Source organism: Sceloporus occidentalis, unplaced genomic scaffold (genome assembly GCF_023333645.1).
Source record: "Sceloporus occidentalis isolate IW3139 unplaced genomic scaffold, rSceOcc1.0.p SCAF_24, whole genome shotgun sequence".
Classification (NCBI taxonomy): Eukaryota; Metazoa; Chordata; class Lepidosauria; order Squamata; family Phrynosomatidae; genus Sceloporus; species Sceloporus occidentalis.
The window spans coordinates 9,291,151-9,314,433 of NW_028317004.1; the positions used below are offsets into that span (position 1 = coordinate 9,291,151).

Genomic DNA, 23,283 nt, shown 5'->3' on the forward strand with positions numbered 1-23,283 from the left:
CCGTTGGCTCATATTTACTATCCTAATATGAACCCTGTAGTATGCATTTTAGTCATTTGTTGAAGTAAAATATTCATGTATTACATCCAAAATCGAAATAAGAAGTTTATACGATATCAGAGGTTTGCCGACTGGTGGGCAAAAGGGGAATTATCTCCTAAACCCATAGAGTTGATTGAGAATTGAGTGTTGTCTATGAATGCATTATAACATATAATTAATTAAATATGTAATAATTTACATTTTTTTATTTTTTTTTGTTGGAAATTGGCAAGCAGGCCCAGGTATAATTAATTGGAAAATACATACATCACAGAGAATTACAAATAAATCACAGATATTAACAAATTAAGTATCACTAGTAGATATTAAAAACATTAACCAAACATTAAACTAAAGAGTTCTGGAACATGAGACAACATACCTTACATATCTCTAGTGTACAATGTATTTGGTCGCTTTTTATACTTGTTTGGGATCTTTATAGACATCGATTAAGTCTGTTGTAACCAAATGGTACCCTTGATGATGTCGTGGTGACACCACTGGAGTCCTTGTGGTTTTTTAAAATTTATTTTAGACTGATTTTATAATATATTGTTTAACCATTTTTTGCTGTGGTCTCCACTGTAGCCAAACACATAGTTATCAGAAATCAGGACTCTGGGGTCCTGCTTTCATGATCACTGTATGGGTGATTAGCCTGTGGGGAGTAATCAGAGATCCCAGCATGACCTGAAAAGATCCTGTGGGATCTCCACTCCTCTTGTTAGTGCTTTGATGGGCTTGGGCTGTAAAACACTGGTAACTGTAACTGTTGTTCTTAATCTGTCATCTGAGAGCCAGCAATGGTAAAACCCCGGAACCTGCTGTTATGTCCTAATAGTACTTTATGGTGTATAGCACATCCTAAGGTCAGTAAGGGGTTAAACCATGTAGATTTACTCATAACTGTGCTTTATCTTTACTACATATTACTGCAGAGGAGATTTATAACTGCATTTTTTATGAGCAATGACTTTATTGGATTTCTATCTTTAGTTCTAAGAAGACTATCGCATTTAGCTGTATTAGTTGTTGCTATGCCCCAGAGAGGTTGTGTTTAAAACATTATTGAAAAATGCATTGTAAAAAAAGTCAAATGTGGCGGACAGGATATTGCATGAATGTAACACATCTTCACAACTATAAAACCCAAATGAGATTATGCTTCCATATGGTTTGTTGTTCACGAAAAGTATATTTTCAAAGTAAAATAGGACACTTCGGATTAAAGTTTCTCTTTTTCCAGTTCCTTACAGTTCTAAATACAAAATAAACCTATGCAATTTGCACTTAAAACTTAAAATAAGTGATATAAGTATTTGGGGAAAGGTATCTCTCAATCTGGATTATTCCTTTTATTATCTTGGCTTTGCCCTGTTGTTAAATTGATGATTGTTCGCCACAGACTTTGTATGGGTGGCTAACATGAAGGGTGAAAGTGCTGGTCCTGCCACTGGCTACCTGTGATCTCAGCTTCTGGGGGGGGGGGGGCACTAAAAGCAGATGTAAGAAGATATTTGTTATCCACATGTTGTATGATATGAGCACAGTATGATCTAGAGCAGCAACAAGTAGCTCCCAAGCCTTTTGCTGAGCTACGGATGCCATTATTCTCTGCCAGTCTGCGTCCAACCAGAATCTAACAGAGAATCATGTGACCAGCTAGACAACAACTGTATTTACTCTTTTTTGCCATTATATTCAAGTAGACTCTTCAGATATTCATGTCTTGATTTAATTAGGTATGCGTTTCTATTCCTTTTAATTAGGTATGCCTAATATTCCAAAAGCATACTATCACTTTAACGGCCATTCTTGGCAATTCCCAAGGTAGGCTACCCTGACTCTGAAGCAATGCCTCACCTGGAACATTTAGGTCAAAGCTTGAGAATTCTTTAATATGAATTTTAATGTGTATATTGTGAGCCATTTGATCTTACCATATATCATACAATGGATTGTATGTATTAGGAGCTATTATGGTTTTAGAAAGGGGGGTAAGAAGTTTATAAAGGGGCTTTAATAAAATTACCTTAAGAGGCTTCATATGATGCAGTCCTGGCCATTTGAAGGACTATCAGTCTAAGAAGCTGTTAAAAACCTATACACCATGCCAGGAAATTATATAGAGCTCACAGAAGGAAATACACTAATCAGTTATATATGATACATGGTGCCAAGCCACCCTTTAAGTATGCTAGACAGGGACATTGTGGAGACTTTTGGTCCGTGTAGGGGAATTAAGTGATATATAGCTGCCTAATCCTATACGTGAAGCAGCTTGTTTCACTGAATGTGAAAACACTAGGCATTACTTTCCCTTTAAATTAGAATTTGCAAACCGGATATACTAATAACACATTATTTCATAGACTGAGGAGACAACAAATGCAACTGTAATCACACAAGGACAACACTCAAACAAAGCACAAAGGTGTGTAAATGTATACATATAAACACCAAACACAGAGAATTCCACCATACCTCTTTGGACTTTGTAAAAAGATTGTTAAGAAATATCCCTCATATATGTATTTAGGCAGACTGATCACAATGAATTAGATCAAATGAAATAAGCCTGTTTGCAGAAGGTTTCAACATGGATTTTTTGTTAGCTGAAAGTAATCTTTGGAAATGCATTTGTAGCAATGTCTTCCAAAAAAGCACATTGCTACAAACAGGCTTATATTACGGGTTGTTGCAGCAAGCAGAGGTATAGAGCAAACAATGGAGTAAGCAAACAGTAAGAAGAAGGGCTCTACATGGATTAAAATAAAGTCCAGCCAAAGTGGTATAGGTGGTATATGAGTTTGCATGACCTGAAACAAACAATGGTAGCTATGAATGGCATAAGGGTCATTCTGGTATCAGTCTAATCTTTATGAGTATTGGATGCTTTTACCTAAGGGTTAAAAGCAGTTCACTGGATTATACTAATATAATTCAGATCATTGCCCAATTAAGCTATCATGAACATTGATAAGCTATCAGAGGATCGCAGTGAATGCCTGGAATCGACTTGTAGCTAAGTCACAGAAAGGAATTGTAGTATAAAACTGAAACTCTTTTGTACATTATACACTTAACACACAGAAAAATATTATTAAAATTATAGTGAAACATTTCCTTCCTGATAGTACCTGTAGTATAACTGTCATTAGTAAAGTGCACATTAATCAATACAATTTTAGAAATGTTTGCATGTTGTGTTACTGTTTTTAACATGCCATAACACCATAAGGCAGTTCAATAGGAATTTACTTCTCTTGCTGTTTTGCCTTGTATGAAACTTACTCCTCATGTTTGCTTGTTTGCTCTTTAAATTTCTGTAGCATGTTATATACTTACTTCCAATCAGCATACTCACTTCTCCAGTTCTTTGGGGGGGGGGGCCTGAGACCTCTAGGTCGTGGGAGCAGGCTCCTGGCATGCCCACTGACATCAGCGGGTAGTCCTGGCCTCATCCCGCAAGGGTGTTGCCGAGGCATAAAAGTTCCTAGGCATGACAATCAGCTCCAGTGGTTGGGGTCTATTCAGAGCCTTATGTGTCAAGTGTTCCTATTCATTTCAATGGGAGCACCTTCCTGCCACTGATTGACATTGTCATTGTCATTTTAATGAATAGGAGCACTTGAGATATTGCAAGATATAAGGAACCGTAGGGGAAGAATGAATAGGAGCATTTGAGATATGGCAAGATGTGGATCCACAAAGGAGGAGAGCAGGTGCAGCAAAATGGCTTCAACTGTTAGGTCAGTTAAGTGTATTATTTTATTTGTTTTGAAGAGTTCTTTGTGAGTACTTTAATATGTATTCTTCTTTAATGGGGCTGTCAAGGACATTAAATTGTGCCTTTAATATTCCATCAAGCCATTTTTGGCTGTAACAACAGTATAAAGCCTTTTGATGTATGTGCCAACTTCCCTGATAGTATCAAATGTATTTTGGTTCATTCTTCTTGTCAGATTTGCTCCTTCTTGTTTATGTTGATTGGACACCGCTTGTAGAAAGCAATTTTCAAACACTGCCAAACTCTCTCAGTGGGATTGGTCCTGGTGCCCAGCACAGAAGCAAGCATGCTTGTGTGCAAAAGAAGTGTAGAAGACATTCGGAATGTTTGAGGAGGCAAACGTTCATTTGTTTGTGGAGAAAACAAAACTAATACCAATCCCATGTAGTAAAGGTATGTTTATTAGGTATAGCATTACTCTCTCATCACTCTATAAGTCAGTGATCAGTAACTCTTGAAACATCATGTCCTAATACATTAGTTGTATTGGGTATATTGTCTTTGTCAATAGGTGCTCATATGAACTTGGATTATATTTAAAGGCTGTTAGTACTATATCATGCTTCATTTGTAATTAATCAATACTCCCTATGTTGTTTGTTGACATAAATGCATTCCAATGAAAGTGTTTAGGATTTGTGCCTGTAAAAAAATAATAATACTGTTAAGCAATTTAAAAAAGCATGAAGCTATATGTTCAGTTGAAAAAAGTAAACACATACATACAAGCAACAACTTTTTTTTTTTTAACTTACAATAAATTTAAAAACCAATTAACAAATATATGGACCCCAGTGGTGTCACTATGGCATAAAAAAATACAAATATAATGTAAAAGTATTCCAAAACACCTTGTAAGCCTTCAACTAGAAATATAAAATGTTTTTTTAAAAAGAAAAATTGTTGGCCAAAACTCATTTTCAAAAAATAATGATAATAAAATAGTGTAGTTTGTAAGGGAGCATTTTGTCCCTCCAAAGGGTAAAAAAGTGTATGTATGTACTCAAGAGAAAAGACCTATCCAGTGAAACAAATCCTACATAAAATTGCAACAAATGCGTTTTAGTTGCCAGGGTTGTTATCTAGCCTAACAGTTATAAAATATAACTTACCATATTCTTGCATCCTTAGTGGTTTTCCAATATACCTTGACTCTTCCTATACCCCATCATGTTGATAACAACTACATGAATGTTCCTTTTCTAACACAAGATTCTGCCACTCTTTAATCCATGCTGGACCTACCTTTATATTTATATTAGATTCACCCATGTGTATCAGGGCTCACGTCTACTGCATAGTGTTAGCTCTTGTAGTAGGGCCCTGCCCCTGAATAAATTGGGTTAATGGGAGGTTTATATAGAAACATAAAATTTGAAGAAGGCAAATAAGAATCATGCGACCCAAGGCTATATTGTGCCTTGGGATTTTTATGTCTCAAGTGCATGATTTTACATTTATCAACATTAAACTGCAGATGCACACTCGCAACCATTTTTCTTATATACTTAAATAATTTGCAGTTTGGCTTGTTCCATCCAAAAAGTCCACCCTGTTGCAAACCTGGGTATCCTCTTCAAAAAGACATAGCTCACCATTAAGACCTTGTGTAATATCACTAATAAAAATATAAAAAGTACAGATCCAAATATTGACATAAGACTTTTTGGTCTGTGGTTAGCTGAGACTTCCCTGCTACCATTTATGTGAAGTGGTACTACAATTGCCAACTCCCAGTCTCCCGGTACTCCTGCCAATAGTGACTGGTAAAATAAGTCTAGCGGTTTTGCTAGGACACTCTGGGGTTCAAGTAGAACTACATTCTCTGTAAACACACCTGTTTTACTGTGTTACAGCTTGGCAGTATAGTCTCACATTCATCTATGGCATATCCGATGTGTATATAAACTAGAAAACAAAGAATATTATCAAGGATGTGCTGTAATTAAAACAATTGCAAATGATGAGCTGTGTTCTTAATAGTTTTCCCTGGCCCACGCATTTAAAAAAAAAATAAAAAAAATTAAACGGTGTGATTTATGGAAATGAAACATGCAGGTTTGACATAATTATGTGAAGCAATCTATACATATAGAACTCACACACTAAAATGATGTTCCCCTCCCATTTAATTAGTTGCTGAGTTATAATAATACATCATTTATAAAATTATACATCTTTGTTCCGGGTTAATCTCAGAACAGCTTGAAATGTACTAGATATTTAAAGTTGCTATTAAGTGGTATATCCCTATTGTGCCATAAATCTTATTGGACACTTTGGAATCTTTTGTTTTGTACACATACTGCTATATAATTAACTTAAAGCAGGCATCGGCCATGGGCAAACACTGGCCTCTAAGACAGGGGTGTCCAGGGGACAAATGCAGCCCACGGCACCTTGAGGTGCGGCCCGCGTGAGATCGACAGCCAGGGCAACCGGGATCATAAGAGCCCTGCTGCTTACCTATGTGAGGGTCTTTTGTACTGCACAGAGGAAGCGGAACTCAGCAGAGTTCACAAGACATCACATGACTCTGCTCCAGTCCTGCTTCCTCTGTGCAGTACAAGAGAACTCAGAGGGAGGCTGCGCCCCCTGCTGAATTCTGTGAGCGGCATCGAGAGAGCTGCAGTTCAGGTAAGGGGTTGGGGGAGGGTGTTTGAATGAGTATGTGTGATTGAGGGAATGAATCTGTGAATGAATTAGTGTGTGTGTGATATCATGGATGTGTAAGTGCTGGAACTAGGCATAATGGGACTGTGATTGCTGTTAGCAATCACACTCCTATCATGCCAAGTCAGCCAGTACATGCTGAAACCTGGCTAGCTGCCCCTCTTGTGTATTGATGCTGCCAGCAGTATAAGGTCTGCACATCACTTACAGCCACCCTTTACCAGCATGTACTGGCTGACTTGCCATGATAGGAGTGTGATTGCTAACAGAAATCACAGTCCCATCATGCCTAGGTTCCAGCATTTACTGTTAGCAATCACACTCCTATCATGCCAAGTCATATTGTTGAATTTTTTTGTCCTATTTTGGTGTGTTAATTACTTTTAATAAAAGTGTGGTAAACACACCAAAATTGGACAAAAAAATACAATAACAATATTAATTTATATACGATTGCTGACAGCAATCACACTTCTATTATGCCCAGCCCATTGTTAATAAATCTTTTGTACAATTTTGGTTTGTAACTTACTTTTATTAAAAGTGTGGGATTTTTTATTATTTTTAAAGGTGGGGGGTCGTTTTCGGTTTCGGCTAAGTGAACCCTGAATTTTCTGTTTTGGTCCAGAATTTTAATTTCGGCAACAACTATCCCCTCTTCAATCTGTACTTAATGCATCTGCCCGGCTAATCTAACTCACCCGATGCTCTGCATCTGCCGCACCTCTCTGCGAGTCTCTCCACTGGCTCCCCATCCATAACAGAATGAAATTCAAAATACTCACTCTACCCTACAAAGCTCCCACTAATGCCACTCCCCAATACCTATCCTCCCTCATCAGCAAATATACTCCTGCCCGCCCTCTAAGATCCAACAATGACCTGCTCCTTGCATCTTCACTCATCACCTCCTCCCATGCCCGCCTACAGGACTTCTCTCGCGCAGCACCAACCCTCTGGAACTCTCTTCCCCATGCTGCCCCACTCTCACCAACTATACCCTCCTTCATGGGTGTAGGAACCGGGGGGACAGGGGGGACAGATCCCCCCCAGTAACTCATGCGGGGGGGACGATAATTAAGAAATTCCCTCCAGGGCCATAGGAACCCCCCCAATAGGAACGCCCGCGAGACCTCGAGGTGCGGCCCGCGTAAGATCGGCAACCAGGGCAACCGATCTTACGCAGTCCGCACCTCGAGCCTTGCCACTTACCTGTGGGAGGGTTTTCTGTACTGCACAGAGGAACCGGAACCCAGCAGAGTTCACGTGACATTACATCACATCCTGCTTCCTCTGTGCAGTACCAGAGAACGCAGAGGGAGGCCGCGCCCTCTGCTGAAGCCTGTGAGCGGCATCGAGGAGCTGCAGTGCAGGTAAGGGGGTGGGAAGGGTGTTTGAATGAGTATGCGTGATTGAGGGAATGAATCTGTGAATGAATGCGTATATGAATGAATGAATGAGTGTGTGTTATAGCATGGATGTGTAAGTGCTGGAACCTAGGCATGATGGGACTGTGATTGCTGTTAGCAATCACACTCCTATCATGCCAAGTCAGCCAGTACATGCTAAAACCTAGCTAGCTGCCCCCCTTGTGTATTGATGCTGCCAGCAGTATGGGGTCTGCACATCACTTACAGCCACCCTGTACCAGCATGTACTGGCTGACTTGGCATGATAGGAGTGTGATTGCTAACAGCAATCACAATCCCATCATGCCTAGGTTACAGCATTTACTGGTTGGATGTGTAAGTGCTGGAACCTAGGCATGATGGGACTGTGATTGCTCCTATCATGCCAAGTCAGCCAGTACATGCTGAAACATAGCTAGCTGCCCCCCTTGTGTATTGATGCTGCCAGCAGTATGGGGTCTGCACATCACTTACAGCCACCCTGTACCAGCATGTACTGGCTGCCTGGGTATGATAGGAGTGTGATTGCTGTTAGCAATCACACTCCTATCATGCCAAGTTATATTGCTAATTTTTTTTGTCCAATTGTGGTGTGTTACCTACTTTTATAAAAAATGTGAGTTTTTATTATTATTTTTAAAGGTGGGGGGTCATTTTCGGTTTTGGCTAAGTGAACAGTGAATGTTTTGGTCCAGAATTTTCATTTTGGTGCATCCCTAGAATAAATAGAACTATTTCATTTTTAATTATCTTGGGTCCTAAATTTGTAGTCACAAAACTTTCTAGGCCCAGAAATCAGTGAGAGGAAAAGTAAAAGTTTTGTGTCATTTACTTTATTTTGCATATTTTATTAAAGGCCATATTTTCTCACAGTGAAAAATGAGTGCAGCCCGCGCACGTATACAATTCTGATGAAGTGGCCCACTGCAGGAAAAAACTTGGACACCCCTGGGGTAGACAGTGAGAAGGGGGGGTAGGGAGAGGGTAGCTAGTGAGAAGGGGGGGTAGGGAGAGGGTAGCTAGTGTGAATGGGGTGGTAGGGAGAGGGTAGCTAGTGAGAAGGGGGCGATAGGGAGAGGGTAGCTAGTGAGAAGGGAGGGTAGGGAGAGGGTAGCTAGTGAGAAGGGGGGGTAGGGAGAGGGTAGATAGTGTGAGAAGGGAGGGTAGGGAGGGGGGTAGATAGTAAGAAAGTGTAAGAGGGGGGAGAGGGGGTAGATAGTGTGAGAAAGTGGGGATCTGATGGGGGAAAATGCTGTCCCCCCAAATTTTTAGGGGTTCCTACGCCCATGCCCTCCTTCAAACGCTCCCTAAAAACGTTTCTCTTCAGAGAAGCCTACCACTGACATAAACATCAAAACTTCCCTCTCACCCACTTACAACCCTTATTTCGCCCTACATTAACATCATTAACTACCACGCAGTTCTCACCCCTTATCCACCTAGAATGTAAGTTCCTGCAGGAACAGGGCCCTCCATTCTTCTTGTATCTGTATGTCAATTGCTTGTCATTTTGTACTTGTTATTATCTGTAAAATGTTTACCTTGTACAGCGCTGTGGAATCTGTTGGCCCTTTTTAAATAAAGTATAATAATATTAATAACTTTAGTGCTTGAGGACCACAGTTTTGAATATCCACGCTAGACCCATCATAATAGTAGTGCCCATTTAATACCTACCAGAAATGTTTGTTTCTCGCTCTGTGGTCAGTGCAGTAACCTGAAACATACCATTCCCTTGTTGCAAAAGAGATCTGTGTGGTCTGAAAACAACTTCCCTTTTACTTTTCCCACTGGCGCCTTCCCCTGTGAACCCTACTGCAATTAGAAACCGTTTGTTTCTACTACCTTCAAGATCTTCAGGTCACTGTGACTTTCTCTATAATAAAACCATCCTCTTCTTATCAGCCACTCACCTTCTGTCTCATTATCGGTTATTCTCTGTTTTCACTCTGTCTTGTTTGTTTAACGTTATTGTTTAATCTATAGTCTCCCATCAATAGCGCTATAGAATCATGTATTATTAAAATAAAAATAATGCTATTAAATGTTGCTTTATATGTGCTTAAGGACTCCAATATTGTTATCTATTTATTTTTCAATTTCATATTTAAAATGCAGAGGAATAGATTCTGTTAAAATTTGCTATGTGTACACGCGTATGTAAACATTACGATATTTGCAAATGTTCCGAAATTCAAGGGTAGTGTAACAATACCTAAAAATGTTGTTTCTCTTGGTAAACACTGTTATGAGTGCAACATCATCTAAATAAACTATTTACACTATGAAATAAGGAGTTGCCAGATTGATAATGTGCCTCCCTTTTCTACTTGGAACACACAGGGAGAGGCTATTGTTTTTTTGTCCATATATTCCACCCTATCTTTATTAGTGTTTAGTGCTTTTCCTGGTTACATGATCAGCTTGATCAGAAGAAGGCCAAACACCCTGAGCAACTGTTACCAAATTGCAGTCAGTTTATTGGTTCTGTAATATTTAGCTTTTAATGTTGACCAAACACAGAATTAAGAATATGTTGGTTTTCCATTATGTCCAATTATATCATCTGTACCTGCCTCAGTTTGTTACTCTTTATAACGTATGCTCTTCAAAGAAGGAACCTCTTGCAAAAAACAAGTATTGACAAATACCAGTTACACCTATATAATTACAGAATTAAACAGTTACATAGCTTAAAATAAGACTTAAAGTCCATCAACCTTAACCTTTCCAAGTTTTTTCGTACAGCTCAAATGAAACTTTAACACAATGTTCTTCCAAAAAGTAAAACAGTTCCTTCTTCTTGAACTCCAAAGGCAATTAGATTTTCCCTAAATCAACATTACCTATGCTCTAGTAAATTATGATAAACCTAAATTACTTTAGATATATTTTACTGAATTGTTAATCATGTTAACTATTGGGTTTTTATACACTAAGTTCCTGGAGCTTTTTGACATTTTTACTATATGTTAGTTCACTCATGATTCCAGGGCCAAATTAACGACAGAGCAATTGCTCCAGTGTACCAGCATTTTAAGGGGCCCTGCAGCAATTTCCGTAGGGCCTAGCCGTTGTAACTGGTCCATACCTCTCATATGTCCCAATCAGGTCTTGCAATGCTCCACAATCACAATCACTTTTCCACCCACAATGTCAGTGAGGTAAGGTGATTACCGCATGTTGTGGGACCCAGTTGGATCCTGCCTGTGGAGGCAGCTACAGGCCACAAGGAACATACAGGAGGGAAGTGGAGGATGCGGTAAGTAATGTGTATATGTGTGTGTGTGTGAGCGTTTATGTGTGTGTGTGTATGTAAGTGTGTGTATAAGTTTGTGTATAGGTGTGTGTGTATACAGTTGTGTGAGAAAGTACACCCTTTGAATTCTATGGTTTTACATATCAGAACATAATAACAATTATACTTGTGCATTCCTATTCGGGTGAACATGTAAATGAACACAAAGGGTATGTTTTCGTTGTTCAACGCGAATACCGAACATACGAACATGGCGCCGGCAAAACGTTACAGGCCTCAGTTAGCAAGCTAAATGTTAAAGTTCATGACAGTACAATTGGAAAGACTGAACACGTATGGTTTGTTTGGAAGGGTTGCCAGGAGAAAGCCTCTTCTCTCTCTAAACAAACCACAAGAGTCCTAGAACAATGTTCTTTAAACAGATGAGACCAAAGTGGAGACGTTTGGCCAAATGCACAGTACCACGTTTGGAAAAACAAACACAGCATATCAGCACATTTATCTTATATCAACTGTCAAGCTTGGTGGAGAAGAGATGATTTGTGTTTTTTTGCAACCACAGGACCTGGGAACCTTGCAGCCCTAGAATCGACCGTGAACTCCTTTGTATACCAAAGTTCTCCAGAGCCAAACCTGAGGCCATCTGTTCGACAGCTAGAGCTTGGCCGAAATTGGGTTATGCAACAGGGCAATGATCCCAAGCACCGCAGAATGGCTAAAAAAAGAATCACAGTGTTACAATGTCCCAGTCAATGTCCATCAACCTGATTAAAATGCTGTGGTTGGACATTAAGAGAGCTGTGTATTAACAAATGCCCGCAAAACTCAATGAACTGAAGCAAGGTTGTAAAGAAGAGAGGGCCAAGATTCCTCCACACCGATGTAGTGAAATTGATCCTTATTGCTGCTAAAGATGGTTCTGCAAGCTAATGAATCATAAGGTGTCACACATGGCTTCTCCATTCTGGCTTTATTTTTGTTGAATAAATGATCACACATTCTAATATGCCATGTGTTGTTGTTCACATGAGGTTGTATTTATCTAATTTTTAATTCTGCTAAGGAATATGATTATTATTATGTACCTGTGTACTTTCTTTTTTACACAACTGTATCAGTACTTCCAAAGGGGACTTTACTGTATTTAATAACGAGGAGGACCTTTTAAATTGTCACAGTGTCCCCTTTGCAAATGCAGGATGGATTCTACATTAGTCTCATTCAATTTGTAATGTAGGAGATGTGTTCAACATACTTTCCACCAGTGGAGGAAAATATCATTTTGCCTCTCTATAAGTCAATGATAATACCACACCTTGGATATGCAGTGCAAGTCTTGTCACCTGTTCCTTTAAAGAATATTATGGGCTTGATAATTCATAAAAGGGATGTAATATCTTAATTATGAAGAATTGCTGGAGAAGTTGAATTTGTTTACAATTTTTCTACCAGCGCCATCGTTTAATGCTGGCCTAATCAAGACTTTTTTAAGAAAGAAAAGCTGTCAATTTGTCATTTACCAATTGGCAGGATGGGATATTTAGTGATTAAAGCTGAGATGACAACAGTTTTACTTTAAACACATTTTAATGGGGAATATGATGTCATATTACGGTGTGCAGCGTCTTAAAGGCACATTTGAATGCCGGCTATGCTCAGCGCAGCCTCCGAAGTGTACATGGGCCTGTTGGGGAGATCAAAAAACTCCTTGTAACTAGTGGACACAAGGGAGCTTTATCACCCAAGAGGGCAATCTGCCCCCTGATTTGTAGTAGGGGGATTGCTGCACCCCATGGGCTTGCCACCCTAGGCCTAGGCTAGGATAGGCCACTGGTTTACGAGTATTAGTTTTTACTCAATAAATGTAGGGATTCATTTCCTGGTTTTCATTTAAGTAAATAGCAGAATTAATGTATCTGTTAGGTTATAAAGCTGCATGGTTCTTACAGAAAATAACCTCAGTCAGAGTGCTCTAAACATTTAGGAGACTCTATGACAGTATATACACATATACATATCTATCTATCTATCTATCTATCTATCTATCTATCTATCATATGACATGTTTCGATAGCCCTGTCATAATTATTGATTATGTTCATTGTTCATAAATAGGACAGAAACTTCATACATCAACAGATCATCCATGGCAGTACAGCAATCATTTAGGAATGAAGCATGGAAAGTTTCGACAGCAGCTACTTATCGTAATAGGTTGTGGCTATTGCATCGTAATTGATGTTCTTGCGTAGATTCCAAACAGTATATTTAGACAGCTTACGCAATACCATAATGCCTTAGTCTTTTTCCCTCTAATGTGTGTTTTTACTGAGAAGTAGATCTAAGTTGAAACCCGTTTTCAACCTTTGGGATGCCATCATGATACAGAGTATTTGCAGCTACAGTCAGCCATCTACTGCACCATCCAGTGTGGCTTCTAGTATAGCATCCAGGATTATTAGGGAACCTTTAGTGGTTTACAGTGATCATATAGATCAAACACCAAGCAAGGTAAGTAAAACATATTTTCAGGAGGGTTCAGATCTCATTATGCTTAAACTATACATCTCATAATATATTTTGTTATTGCAGCTGAATCTGGAAGACTAACTTTGAAAACAAAATGGGTATATGCCAGGTGTAGAAGTGATGTGATAGAATTTGGGACACTGTAATACGAAACAAGTACAACTAACAAAAATGTTTTAGGGCAATAAAGTGGATATTTTCCATGCACATGTCGTTCATGATTGCTTTTTAGAATAACCGGTACTCATACCCCCCAACATTTCAGGTACTCAAAGTGGAATACCTCTGTTGGGGGTATGATTAGAGGCAAGGCTGGGGGCATGCTCAGGTGTGTGGTTAACCCCTTCACAACCCTATGGCGCAATTAGATGCAATAGTATGTCCAGCTTATTTGGTGATGGCACTGCCAGAGAGATCTAGCTGCTGTCTAAAGCCAAGGAGATCTTCCTATTGATGAACAGAAGATCAGACTCACTGACTCAGACTCAGACTCACTCTGGACTCTTCTGTGTCTCCCAGAATTGCTGGCTCCATGCTGACACTGACAGCTCCAGAGTAACGGAACACCAGCCAGAATGCATGTGGCCCAATAGAACATAAAAACTTTGTATGTGAAGAATTACTGTAATCGGGGAATGTTGCTTGATATAAATTGGGTTGTTTTTCAGTATTTACATCTATTCTGTGGAAGGAATCCTAAGCAAATTTGCAAAACATTTGGTTTTCTTCATTCTTATTTTAGCATAGTTTTTTTTTGTTACATATGAGTTAAAAAACTTACTTGTACCTCACACATTCTCTGTGAAGAAATCTCACTCATTAAACTACACATTATACATGACAGCCAAGCACTTCTGTTAGGTGAAGTTTACCTGAGTTGGCTTTTTATAATGTATAATGAAGTTTGAGTTGAAACCTCTCCAACACCCTCACCTTTCCAAGGACTAAATCGGCAGGATTGCATTGCATTTTAACCTCAATAAGACTCCAAAGCTATTAAAAGCCTTCTCTGCAACACATGGCCATAAAGTGTGATGGAATCTCCAATATTTATGCCTTAGAAAGATGTTTTTGAATGGTATACACTGGGTATGTACGGAATTCTTGCTTTGTTTTGTTAGACAGTACATTAGACTGTTTTTTTTTTCATAGTATGACTTGCTATTCCTTTGTGTATGCCAATTTTGTATAATTGACAAAATATATGCAAACATGGATGATTGTATTCGCTGCATTAATAACTACCTGATATATTGTGTTCCTTGTCCTTGTGAAATATGAATGGAAAAGGGGTACAATGAGGGCAAAGTAGATCGATAAGGAAAAAAATTAAATGTAACTTGAATATCTGCTGACAAAGTTTGTTATGTTTTGGATTCCTTATTTATTTCAGTCCGAAAAATCTTGGATTGAGGGCATCTTCTATAAAAGAGAATGTGCAAAATTCATACCAGCTTCAAGGGACCCTCATAGGTAAATGATTATCTTTATTACATGTTCGTATAACCTGTAATTTTGTAGAGACGACATTGTATTGTAGCTTACAAAATCACACACACACAGACATATGAATTAGTATTCTTGAAGTTAATGTGAATAGAAAGTTCAGTCATAGACAGAACTCGTTATATAGCAATGAAAAACCCAATTTAATGTAACGTCCAAAGTAAATGCTTTGTAAGTGTAATTTAAAGTGAACTTGTCATCCTTCGGCCTCATAATGCAGTGGATATAGGGCTTGTGCATAGCAAAACGTATAGTTTTTATCTTCCTGCCATCTACGCCTGGTAATATGGGTGAAATTCATATCCTATATAACCTATACATTTGCTAGCTAATTGAGAAACATAGTTTATGGGTGAAAAGTGACCCCTTTTAAAGTGGCTCATTGACATTTTTCAATGACAGGTGCAATGTAAATTAACAAATGATAAGTAGTGAGTGCCTTTTTATATTAGAGTTTTACACTACAACAGCCATGCCTTTATTACTATTATGTTTTAAGAAGGAACAATGCAAGTAATACTGCATTCTGCATTTAGTGTCCTTTATTTGTTCTCCTTGTCCAGTATATTTCTCCTCTCTTTGGGGTCTATTTACTAAAGGTAGAGTTGGCAGGAGGGTTTGGGTTCAACTCCTTCATTTTGCTATTGATCATGAATTGCCAGCACTGGGAGATTTCTCCAGTAACCTTTGTAAGCTTAGCTGACCATTTATAATGCTCAATTTAATGGTTGAGTAGGCTTTGGAGAGATATCTCAGATTTATTGTTCATAATACAGGGTCAGCCAAGCGCTTCCTTCAGTAAAGTAACATAGGTTGAAACATCACAACATGTTGAGAAGTCAAGGAGGTGAAACCACAACTCCCCTGTCAACTCTCCTTTAAACCTCATTGTGGTCTTGTGACTTATTTTTGCGGCTTGCTTATCACAGACCTAAGTTGGATGACAAACAGTAGTACTCAGTTATTATCCATAATAAACCATTGTGCCTCTTGTTATCTTATCAAGTAGGCCAAATATATAAAGGGGTCAACTAACACAAAACAGCAAATGGAGAATTCAGGCAATCCCTAAACCCTAAAATTCCATGCCAGGAAAATTTCGGAAATAGTTTCTTGCTGTGTTTGCGTAGCTCATGACAGAGTGACAATTTCTTTTTATTAAACACAATTTTTGCTGTTTTTTGTCCAAAATAAATTTTTTTATGGAAAGTTAGGCTACTTAGAGATGAAGCAGAGTGACCCACATATGGCTGATACAGATTTGTCACATAGTTAGGTCATTGTAATTTATATCCTGTGCCGTCGATTATGTATAATTAAAAAATCTTTTAGTTCATGGCCCCTAAAAACCTAGTCACCCCTTCATATACTGTACCTAGCAATAAGGGCAGTTGCATAACACCTGCACTGTAATTTATTGGTGTTGAGACAGAATGACATAGTTTTATATTTGGTAACATTGGTTCTCGTAAATTGGTAAAGTATTGAGTGCGACTTGTCTTACTAACATCGAAAGAGTATTGTTTTATCTTTTACAGATGTCATAGAGGCTGCCAGGTTTGTCACAACCTAATCAGGTAAATAAAAGTGATATTTCATGCATATTATAAAAAAATTATGCTCCTGCTGATTGGACCACCTATTAATTACTATGGTGATAAAACCAATTTTTGAAAAATTGCACCAGAATAACTATTTATGCATAAGCGCCAATGGCCAGTATTGAAGTGCAGGAAGCCAGTATCTTTCTACCTATTGTTGAAAGTCAGCTTCTGTCAAACAAACTTACTGCTAAGGATCATAGGAGTTACACAATGTCCTACAAGTGTCTTAAGCACTGCCCTTACGAAAAAATTACTGCAGTTTTTCTGAAGTAATACTGCAGTTTTCTGGACATGAAAAAACTGCAATACTGCACTTTTACTGCAGTATTACTGCACATTTACTGCAGTTTTACTGCATTTGTACTTCACTGTACCGCAGTTTTACTGCAGCTATTTTTGTACGGAAGTACAAAAGCAATAAAGCTGCAGTACATTGAAGTACAACTGTAGGTTTGCAATATAAAAAAAAAACTGCAGTAAATGTGCAGTAATACTGCAGTACAGTGAAGTACAAATGCAGTAAAACTGCAGTAAATGTGCATGCCGGATCAACCTGGTTAATTAGATCAGTGTTATTTTTTATATAATGCAACCTCTATTTAAGGTGACAAGGTATAAGCTGGGCTTTGTTGGTTACTAAAGAAACAAATGTTTGTATTATTGTTATTATGTATTATTCTAGCACATTTTTCCAATAATGTTTAGATGACCATTACAGGAAATCATATTATGCTTCACTTGATGTGTACTATGGTGCTGGCCACTTTCCATTACTATGTACAATAATGTCCCTGTCAGTAAGCACTTGTATATAATTGCTTACGTTATAAAAAGTCAACATACAGTAGTTAATCTGTTCTGTGGAAACCCCAGTAGGGAATTTACGCTAACAATAAGCCTCATTTGCGGTATTATGTCTCGGCTACAACTGTGTGAAGAAAAATTTTATCTTGTAAAGGTTCTGGGAGCTCAAGAAATCATGTGTGGTGTTTTATAATTATTACCCTTTAACAGCAAAGGTCTAACATAACACCATGCCACTCAATCGGTACAATGAAATTAAAATATACATGATGTCTTCTACATAATGATACAATGATGGGTCTTCTTGTTTAAGATACGGATACAAAAGTCCTATACCTGAATCCCAGAACTAAAAGACTTCATATCCATAAAAAATTAATTAAAATAAATTAAATGTTAATGTTGTTGCATTGCATTATATTTCATGGGAGGTAACATGGGAGAAGGTGTGCATACATTATAGGTTTCTGCCAAGTATAAATTACATCTAAATTAAATTGAAGTTTAATTGAGAAATGCCAAGTTCTTACGTAATGTAGTGAATTTTTTCCATTGAGTTGGCATCATAGTTATATATAATTTTTGCTTAAGGTCTTTGCCCAGTGAAAAATTAGTAATGTGCCAGTAAGACAATTTTGGTTTTCTTATCTGCATGGACAGAAATAAAACTGATATCTTTTCAGATGTTGCTGTGGAAGATTGATTGGAGAACACCCTGGTTTAGATTATGGCTGGCCAATTTACCTTTCTCCCCAGGAGAGAGATAAAGAGGAATGGACAGCCCACAAACATACAAAAACAAGTCCCACCGATGCTTTTGGCACCATCAATTTTCAAGATGGCAACCATACTTACCACGCAAAGGTTTGTTACATGTATAAGCTGAGTGGGGTGGTCTTTTTGTCCCAGTGTTAGTATAGTATGTGCATTCTTACTAATAGAATGGATTGACCTGCCAAACCATAATTATGTATTATTTAACCCCAAACTGTCAAAAAGGTGGAACGCCTATATTAAGTAACTTTCTAAATTATCTTACTGTAAGACATTGTAAGTAATGTGTTTAAATTCTTAGTGGTCCACCTTTTCTGTATTACATCATGAGGTCAGCCACAACATGCTTATCACAATGAAGAACTCTTTCATTCCTACATTAAATAATTCTAGTACAAGGATGGATAGTCTATATCTATCTATCTATCTATCTATCTATCTATCCATCTATCTATCTATCTAGCATATTTCCAGGTATCTACCATCTTTCTAACATATGTTTAATTTGAATTTTATTTTATTAGTACATACGGGTATCCTATGATACCATGATGGATCAGTTGATGCAGCTGATGATAAAGGAATGGCAGATGGAGCTTCCTAAACTTGTTATCTCAGTTCATGGAGGCATCCAAAACTTTAAACTTCCTTCCAAAGTGAAGAAGGTCTTTAGCCAAGGCTTGGTGAAAGCTGCAGAGACCACTGGGGCTTGGATACTGACAGAGGGCATTAACACTGGTATGTCTCATAAATTATTTTAATCTTACTGCCTTGGTTTTATTCTCTTTACCTTCTCTCTTTGTATGTATTTTCATATAACATTAGACATGATGCATTGTTTTCACATATCTGTAAAAACTCATATGAACTTACGACTCAACATCTAGAACTTCACATTGCATTGGCTAACTCAAAGTGGATTGCAAGGCATTTCACAGTAGACTAGCTGATTTTAATAACGTAAAAGTATGACAACCTCTTATATTTAATAATATTATATATAAAGTCAGATATATTCATCTTGATGCAATGAAAGGTTTCTCTATTACTGTTTTGGTCTTTGTACATGAAAAAATGGATGCTGCCTGTAGTCTTATTTAGGAGGTTAAACAAATATACTTGATTACATTACAGAAACAGAAAATATATAATATGTGCTTAAAGAAACTAAGCCATTGTTTGACACGGGTAATCGAAGACATCTAGTACTTTCGTGTCAGATAAGGATCTCATTGGACTTTGTTGATTTTGTAATACTACAAACACAGATCATCTGTCAACAAATATAAAACACAGCTTTAGTAACACAACTTCGAAACATTTATTAATGTGACTTGGTAATAGATTTAAATCCCTTTGCTTTGGTCCATTTTATTTATTTAACAAAACAGTATTAAGTACTTAGTTGTCATTAATGTTCGGATCCGTGTACCTATTAGTATGTTGAATGCCAGACAGTTAAGCTATATTTTATTGATCAAACACAGTGGCACCTATTCACAAAAAATGTGTGTGCATGCAAGTTGGTTAAGAAAATGTGAGAAGTCCAACTCACATATTTGCTATTGCAAACTCACATGAGTACTTCAAAAATATCACTCTCAACTTTTATACACTTAAAACATAAAAACTAATGTGATAAAAACACAAAACAAAAGTTGTTTGCAAGTCCTCTCATTACTTACTTGCAAACAACTCTTTATTAGTTAATGTACATGCTAGCATGTGATAGTGTGTGACATCCTCATTTATAGTTTAGGGTGAAAGTAAAGTTATGGGGACTGAAGCGAAATGATTTACACATCTACCCTACAGAGTTAAGGAATTGATTGTACACAACGGCCAACCTTGATGCCTTGTGAAAGGTCTCTTAACAGGCTGGCTTTATACAATATAAAGTGGCACTCCAGAGACCCCCTTAGCGATCAATTCTAGCAATCATAAAATAGGTTTCTGTAGTGCAGTGAGGTTCTCATCACAGCCATATTCTACCAGGACTCTTAAGTGTTTAAGAGAACCCGCAAGACCTCCAAAGATGAATGCCTCGTGTTTACACTTAAGCACCGAGGCGGAAAACAATGTAGGTGTTAAACTGTATTTGCAGAGGTTGTACTGTACTGGAAAACACATATCAGTTCTTAATAAGTAGCCAGGGTTTATACATAGATCTAGATTATTTCTTGCCTCCATTTTAGGAACGTCACATATAGAAAATACGGTAATTCCCGTGCAAAGTCTGAAAAGTCGTCTTATGGCCATAGCAACCAATGGAGTTCTCCGATTACTAGGAACATTCCATTGGTTGCTGTGGTGATATGACCCTATTTCAGACACTTATACATAACCATGTAGGAATTAGTTAACTGGTGTTTAAAACAACATTTAAAAAAAAGTTCATTAACAAAAATGTGTATGTTTACAAGTTGAGTGCTGATAATATGTGTTACTGTACTCCATCCTAAAATATAAGATCAAGGGACCGTATTGTTTCGTATTGTTTCCTGTATTTGTTTAGACAATTTTAACAAAGAGACGCAAATCTCTCAGTATTTACAGCATTATAAATGAGAATCCTCAACTAAAAGAAGAGACTTGAAACGTCAAGCTTTCAGGATTGTTTTCCACATTATGTTTTCAGGATAAAGGATAGTCCAATAGTCAATAATATTTGGCACAATGCATGCTTCTTGCATATAAATAATGATTTTAGGATTCAAATCAGTTGATAGGAATGGTAAACACAGAAACGGCATAACACCACAATACAATGTAATGTTATTATTGAAATACAAAATTAACATGAACCTCAATTAATAATACAGCACCAGATAGATATGCTTAAGAATGCATAGTCGTATTCATTCAGCATGAAAATCAAGAGTTGAGTAAATAATTAAATATAATTAATTTAAGGTTCATGCATGAAGAACGTTGTTATATTATATTGTTGAGAGAAACCCTTGTCCCTTGTGTCATGTATACAGATCCAAAAGTCTAATTCTGTCCAGTAGATTTAATGACTTGTCAGGAGTAGGTGGAATAATAATGATTTTATAGCGCTGATTACAGGGCAACAACATATTACACACACCATATAACTAAAGATTATAAAGGATATTCATTTTTAGAACAGTTCTGTGTGGATGACAGGTTACATACTCCACGGGCCCAATGCTAAGATATGTGGTGCCAGACACAACATTTTTTTCCTTTGTTTTTGTTATTTAACTAGAAAAATAATAAAATATTAAAAATGTATCTAACTATTTAAGTAAGCAAACATGGTAAATATAAAAAGTTTACAGCACTGGTAAAATTATATGTGTGTGTATATATATATATATATATATATATATATATATATAATGTATTCAGGTATTTAATTTGCCTTCAATGTAACATGTCTTGTTGTGAGCCCTGTTAAATTGTATCTGCCAGGGTGGAGTTAGAGCCAGTTCCTGTTGATCTGCTTTCGGGGTAACCTGCTCCTCTCAGTAGAAATGCACACAAATGCACGCTAAAATCTTTAAAGTAATAGATGACTTTTTTTCCACTTCAGTACCACCACAGCTCCATTTGAAGGCAGATGTAATGCATCATTGGCATCTATCTAAGGCTGGCCATGTTCATTGTAAGTTGGGAGCAGTATGGCTGCCAGTGCTTCATACTGTTTTAACCACATGTAGTCCCCTTTTGTTACAGGAGTCTCAAAACACGTTGGAAATGCCCTGAAAGGTCATGCCTCCCAGCACTTAAGAAAGATTTGTGCAATCGGCATTCCACCATGGGGAGTGATTGAAAACCAAAAGGATTTAGTCGGGAAAGATGTGAGTGACCCTATGCATCGGTTTATTTACTTAGGGAAAAACCTTAGCTGTTCTTTACACACAGCACATATACTAGGAAACTGTTTTTCCTTTTCCAGGTTGTTTGTCTTTACCAGACACTGAGTAACCCACTCAGCAAGCTGGCAAGTCTGAATAGCATGCACTCCCATTTTATCATGGTGGATGATGGCACAGTGGGAAAGTATGGGAATGAAATGAAACTGAGGAGGAACCTGGAACAGTACATATCCCTTCAGAAAATACACACCAGTGAGTATACGGACCACCTACTAATTTAAATTGGACCATGGGGATTTCTTTATAATACAAGGCTATGTGCAGTTCAATGGAATCCTCGTCAATAGCAACTTTTATTCATTCTGGTACCAGTTTAATGTTAATGTAATCAATCCTGTTTGACCATTGTGGCAGAACATTTGCATGTATCTCCTTATGGACCTCTGATCTGGTTGAAGATTCCATTCATGTGCATTTGATCGCCTGTATCAGCACCATGGACAGTGACTATGGAACAGCTTCACTATAGAAAGATTACAGCCACACACAGTGGCTTAAGTAATTAATACTGAGGAACATTATCTATGTAGTCTTGTATGCCTTTATTAGTCTTAAAATCATGTCTCCATCATAGACCTTTGATTGTTATTATTATTGTATGCAATATGGTCTATGATTACATATAGCTATGGCACAGTATCATGTTGAACGAGTTGGTACTGTCTGATTTGGTTTATTTACAGGAATGGGCCAAGGAGTCCCAGTAGTTGGCCTTGTTGTAGAAGGAGGTCCAAATGTCATCCTGATGGTCTGGGAATATGTCAAAAGCACACCACCTGTTCCAGTTGTGGTTTGTGAGGGGACAGGGCGAGCGGCTGACATTTTGGCATTCACACACAAGCACACAGCAGACAAAGGGTAAGATGTGTTCTCTTCCAGTTGCTCCTAAGTAATCTTCTCATTATACAGGAAACTTGTGCATGTTTTGAGACAATCCTTTTGCCGTAAACATTTCACATATAAATTTTAGATTTAGGCATCTATG

General features: G+C 37.7%; 1 protein-coding gene across 1 annotated transcript in view; it reads left to right on the forward strand.

The window, feature by feature from the left end:
• Window positions 1-23,283, forward strand: part of LOC149300590 (transient receptor potential cation channel subfamily M member 6-like) — a 69,301-nt gene that overhangs the window by 13,133 nt on the left and 32,885 nt on the right. Inside the window, exons 2-10 of the mRNA XM_089485099.1 lie at window positions 4,347-4,380; window positions 10,610-10,627; window positions 15,099-15,178; window positions 16,750-16,788; window positions 18,303-18,483; window positions 18,918-19,131; window positions 22,096-22,220; window positions 22,319-22,490; window positions 22,982-23,156. Coding sequence (XP_089341225.1) covers window positions 4,347-4,380; window positions 10,610-10,627; window positions 15,099-15,178; window positions 16,750-16,788; window positions 18,303-18,483; window positions 18,918-19,131; window positions 22,096-22,220; window positions 22,319-22,490; window positions 22,982-23,156 — 1,038 coding nt within the window. The remainder of the gene's footprint in view (window positions 1-4,346; window positions 4,381-10,609; window positions 10,628-15,098; window positions 15,179-16,749; window positions 16,789-18,302; window positions 18,484-18,917; window positions 19,132-22,095; window positions 22,221-22,318; window positions 22,491-22,981; window positions 23,157-23,283) is intronic.